This window comes from Acyrthosiphon pisum, chromosome A2 (assembly GCF_005508785.2).
Source record: "Acyrthosiphon pisum isolate AL4f chromosome A2, pea_aphid_22Mar2018_4r6ur, whole genome shotgun sequence".
Lineage (NCBI taxonomy): Eukaryota > Metazoa > Arthropoda > Insecta > Hemiptera > Aphididae > Acyrthosiphon > Acyrthosiphon pisum.
In genome coordinates, this window is record NC_042495.1 from 72,065,559 (window position 1) to 72,071,244 (window position 5,686).

General features: G+C 31.7%; 2 protein-coding genes across 2 annotated transcripts in view; both read right to left on the reverse strand.

Annotated features, from left to right (window-relative positions):
* Positions 1-3,875, reverse strand: part of LOC100164835 (tigger transposable element-derived protein 4) — a 6,142-nt gene extending 2,267 nt beyond the window's left edge. The window contains exons 1-7 of the mRNA XM_008181306.3: positions 3,294-3,875; positions 3,075-3,153; positions 2,918-3,012; positions 2,711-2,856; positions 2,503-2,641; positions 2,304-2,444; positions 2,069-2,223 (exon numbers count right to left, since the gene is read on the reverse strand). Of these exons, the coding sequence (XP_008179528.1) occupies positions 2,069-2,223; positions 2,304-2,444; positions 2,503-2,641; positions 2,711-2,856; positions 2,918-3,012; positions 3,075-3,153; positions 3,294-3,412 (874 nt within the window). The 5' untranslated portion in view covers positions 3,413-3,875. The remainder of the gene's footprint in view (positions 1-2,068; positions 2,224-2,303; positions 2,445-2,502; positions 2,642-2,710; positions 2,857-2,917; positions 3,013-3,074; positions 3,154-3,293) is intronic.
* Positions 3,876-4,532: 657 nt separating this feature from the next.
* On the reverse strand, positions 4,533-5,008 carry LOC115034155 (zinc finger MYM-type protein 1-like). Its single transcript, XM_029489978.1, has 2 exons — positions 4,834-5,008; positions 4,533-4,754 (listed from the first exon to the last, which is right to left on the reverse strand). Exons 1-2 carry the CDS (start codon positions 4,939-4,941, stop codon positions 4,533-4,535), a joined length of 330 nt encoding a protein of 109 aa, XP_029345838.1. The 5' UTR covers positions 4,942-5,008.
* Positions 5,009-5,686: the final 678 nt, after the last annotated feature.

Genomic DNA, 5,686 nt, shown 5'->3' on the forward strand with positions numbered 1-5,686 from the left:
TCTCGTTTAACGTTTTGATTACCAGTTTGAGTTGAATTGAAGTTTTCGCGTAAAATGACTTCTTCTTTGAGCAGTTTTGCCACCGTTGATTTTGGAACGCATAATTTTTCAGCGATTTTACGCTGTGAAGTGCCTGGAGGTAGCGATTTAACTTTGTCTAATATCGCGATTTTTTCCTTTAGGGAGAGATCTTTTCGAGACATATTGCACGTATTGTCACGTTGAAATTCACGTTAAAACTGAAATGCGGGTATTGACGCGTTACAGAACGCGTGTCGTCTATCGCTTTATTTTTATTGCATCTTATAACATTAACACACATCAAAATCCCATTAAGGTTTAAATGGCATAATGATTTTTATTACTTTCGATAAACACAATCTCATAGATATGACGAAATGCGATTAAATTTGTGTATATTCTAACGCTATGATAAAATAAAATTGCCCACATAAACCGAATCGAGTGCCCATATTATGCGGTTAGATTTAACATTGTTAATATACATTTGTATTGGGACCAGCTCTGTTTGCCCACAATAAGCGGATGCCCATATTAACCGGTGCCCACAATAAGCGGATTCCACTGTATCAATATTTTTTTGATTAAATTAATTCGGAATGCAATAGGTAACTTTTTTAAAAATATTATTTTTGGAAATTTGCTAATTTGGGTATATTTCTACAACTATTTACTAATCCTATCATTTTATCAATTTTTACCCATTTCTTAATACGTCCGTGGTTTTGAGGATAAAAATGTTAAGAGCAATTTAACAATTTGAAGTAAACATTTTTAGTAGTTATTATAGTTTTGCAGCAACTTTTTTGTTAAAACCAAAATTAATTGTAACCTAATTTGAACATTTTGACTACAGAATGAGAAATGCAAAGAGCAATTGTACTACAATTTTTATGAGATGTAGGGCCGTATGCATCAGCCCGTTAAGAGATACAGATGTTAGTGATGTGACTTTTAAAAAAAATGTATTTTTAGTTTTTACTTACTGATTTTTTAAATTAAAAAAATCTTAAAAATATATTTTATTATAAGTAATATTCCCTTTAATCAAGATTTCTATGACCTGGCAAGAGGCAACATATAATTACATATTTACATCTTATCCCAGGTTGTATAAACAATTACTAAACATTTAATGAATCAATAGTGATCTAATGATATCTTAAGAGGACGTTACACATGTTTCCGTCTTAGAAGAGCATAACATACCAAATTGTTGACTCAGAAGATCACGTTTAGCTCTGTTAGTTTGAAAATTTGAAAATTAGAGTGAACTGACCTCTTATGAAATGTATAGGTAAGATTATTACGTAGGGTATCTTATAGAAATTTTGTTATATGTATTTTAATTTTAAAGCGAGTTATGAGTGATTCAAGATGTAAAAACAATTAACAATTTTAACATATTCACAACTTGCTTTAAAATTAAAATATAATAAAATGTTTTAAAATATTTGTACACACACATGCCTACTATGTAATATTAAGTATAAATGTATAATTTATCTTATATGCATTATTACATTTCTGACCCAATTTAAATATTTTGTTAGACAAAATTATCAACATTGTCTATCAGTATTAGACATTTAAGTAATTTCCTACTCATAGTTGTAAATGTGTTAGCAAAATATTTGAATTTTACAACATTGCATATATTGTCAGTTTGCCTAGGCATTGGCGATATTGACTACTAATGCATTTACATTATTACCTAATTTACATAATTGACGGTAACATATTATACATCTCATAAATAATTTTAAGCAAATATAAGTAAATTAATAAATTCCATTGTCAATTAATACAGACATTACTACTATAGTTTAACTATATAGTATATATTAAGAACATTGTTCAAAAATCAAAAAGAAAATTATAATTTCCAACAATAATAATTCAAAACAGAAAATTAAAAAAATATTATATTTATAGAAATTATTAAATAATAAAATGTATTATTTAATAATTTCATTTTTATATTATAAAATGATAAGAAAAACATATTTAAATAATACTAAATAAATACTACTATAGATACACCTACCTAAAAATCCATGTTGTTGTCTAGGTCTCCTTTCAAATGGCTTGACGTGGAAGAATATTTGCCCAATTTTATCCAAATATTCAGTATAGCTCGGATCCCTGATCAAAGATGATTGATATTGCTCACAAAGTACTATATAAGTTTTTAGCTTTCCACTAAATATAAATGATAATACATTTAGGTATTAAAGTAATTAGTTACTAACCAATTATAAAACAAATAGAAAGTTACTTACCCATCTAATATTTTTAGTAAATAACAAATAAAATTGAGTAAAGGCAAAATGTATGGTGGTTCATCATTTATAGCAGGATGTAATTTAGTATATGACTGAAATGTTGACTGTGCAATTGATGTGTTACGCATACACAGCCCTCTAAAATAAAGAAATAAAATTATATAAACTGATTTTTATGGAATTTTATAATACATACTGCAGTACAACTTGTGTTATAAATAAATCAACTTCATATTTTAATCCTCGTGTTTTATGCATTTCTACCAACATAGCTGCAAATGCCAAACCATCTGTTGATCTCAAATAATGATGCTGTGCTAACTCAAAGTTAGCCTCTAAATATGTATACATTTCGTACATTAAAAATCAATCACAAAACTGTATTAGAATGAATGACCAAATACCTGACCAATAGATATATCCTATACGTTTATGTAAACCTGGGTGTCCCATTGAGTATTCTGGACAATGTTCAATTGTCCATTGTATGATTGTATTCAACATGGTATCTCGTTCTGCAGATAGTGACGGACCAAATTTTCTGAATATACTAAATAAAAATTGCAATTTAAGCACATAGGTTTTAAAAAGCAATTAAGTATCAAACTTACTCTCTTATGAAATCAAACATTTGTTCAGAAGGAACGATATGCTGCGTTGACAAGGATTTTGCAAACAGTTGTGCTAAATCAGTAGCAATTCCAACCTAAAATATGTATGTAAATTTAATAACAAATTTTAGGTATTGTATGTATATTTAATAATTACTTGATGATTATCGTACAGGACAATAATTCCTTCCTGAAGTGTCATTATGGCAGCGTCTTTGTTATGCATGCTTATGTATCTGCAAGCATACAATAATATGGTCGGTGATGGTACTATATAGACAACTAATGTACAGTTGGACACTTGAAGCAGTATTGTGATTTGTGAAATAGTAATTAATATTATTATTATTTATATTATTATTTCTCCGTGACGTACCTGGAATAGAGCGACTTGTACAATTGATGAGCCATGTAGAAGTTCTCATCCCTGATCGCGTTGTTCAGGGTCCGGCGCACACGATTGACCATGTTAATTGGATCCGGTCTGACCATCATTTTGAATATGTGTGCTGGTATGTGCGGGTACGAGTAAGTAACACGATAGGTTCTCGCTTTCCGTCGCAACGCTTGTGTGCGCAATCGATACTCTAATAGGATATTTGTGCGAGGTAAAGGTCAGCAACTACAAGCATTTTTAAACGGTACAAACAATCACGTCGACGTTTTGAGCGTAGTTCAAATTGCAATTAATTGATAATCGTATAACATTCAACATAATATAATATTATGGCCAGAACACAATATTATATTGCATAGACACGCATGATACAATTTGTTGTTCTTTTTTTCGTTTTCCTTATAGTGTTGGTGAATAATGAGTATGTTGTGGTCTAGTTGTACGCAGTCGTAGAACTGATAGCACGACAGTGTCACTGTGATAACAGCGATAAAAAGTCTGACATTTTGGAACCGTATGTCTACCATAGATATTAAACATATGGATACGGCATTCCTTTATACATTCTACATCTAATAATCTAAGACCGTGTTCTACATACACTGTTTAGGCCAACATAACGGAGAGAGAAACGATGGTTCTCACTCGCACACATCTTCTGTGTGACAAGGAAAGTAAAACTCTTGTAAGAGAGAGAAAACATAATATGTACAGATAATAATTGATGATTATGACATCTAGCGGTTAATAATAGTATGAATTATGTTGGCTTACAGATTTTTGTGTTAATATGCCGCATCCATAAGTTTAATATCAATGATGTCTACCGATATCCGCACGTCATTGGTCCGGACTCCGGGCCGCCCAAGTCGTTGCCAACACTAGATTTTAGCGCCTGTAGACTTATAATATACCATTGTTCTATGAATATACCAGGTATAAGATCCTATTATTATTAGCATTGCATCAGTGATACCTATTATATTATCCATAATAAGTCTATAACCGCAATAAAATTTCCATCACTATACTTATCTATGATTCCCTTTTCCTTTAGGTCACAGACTTCTATATAATATATAGATGTATTATATAAAAGTCTGTGCTTTAGGTCGGTTTAGGAGTTAGGTTCTACCATAGTATGTCCAAGACTTTAGTTAAGTATTTCTGATTACGTCTATACCAGTAGTTGTATGCAGGGCCATAGCTAAGAATTTTCTATGGGGAAGGTTCAGTTCCATAGATAGAAATTTTATAGAGGATATTACTATAGGAAATTACATTGAGTAAAACATCAAAATAGTGAGAATAAAACATTATATTTTCATTATACACTAAGTCAATTTTTCTCGGCTTCTTTGCCATTTCATTTAATACTTCATCTGGCGTGATAACAACATTCCTATAATAACTCAGTAACACTAAACCATCGAGACGATCCTGTTTGACAAACAATTCAATAAAATGAAATCAAAATAATCAGGTTAATTAGAATTTATTGTTTATACATAATACATACCTCTTTCATACTGTTTCTGAGGTAGGTTTTTATTCTTTTTAAGCCAGAAAAAGACCTTTCTGGTGTTGAAGTAGAAACAGGTAGACAGCACAACATTTTTAATAACATAAATATATTAGGGAATATGATATGATATGGAATATGGTATCTGCAGATACGTTTACGCTATCATACACTTTGCCACCTTGAGCACTATACTATAAATATATACATACATAAATCGATCATAATATAGATATATAAAGTATTTATTTATTCAGTTAAAAAAAAATGGTTTAAAAATTTTGGAACTTTGTTATTTTACCGGACACTCTTTTTTTTGCAATTTTTTTTTTTTAGACTTATGTAGTTAACTATACTGAGAACGATGGTGAAGTCAGAATTTGGCGGTCGGACTTAGTTCCGAAGTTATGGCTTAATGAAGTTCGCTATTTTGCGATTTTTGCGCATTCGCGCGTCACTAGTTTACTGCACCTATTACGAATATTAATTTTTTTTTTTTGAAACCTATGTACTTCAACGAGTTAAGAACGACGGTGCAATCAAAATTAGATAGGCATACTTCGTTTTGAAGTTATATGCTAAGGCAGTTTCGAATTCTGAGTTTTTACGAATACGCTCGACGCTCTAGAAGCTCCCTACGCCTGCCGGCTCCGGTCGCCAAACTCGAGGTCCTGCGGACCTCTCGCTGGATGGGGGCTCGGCCCCCAAACCCCCCGGGGCTTAAATAGCAAACCTGGTGGGTAGGGGGAGGGGTGGCGACCACTTCGGGGTCGCGGGGGGGAGAGCATACCTGCCTTGCGGGCAGACGGATGACCTAACAAGTAATTTAAACCTTGTTAATTAAAGTAAC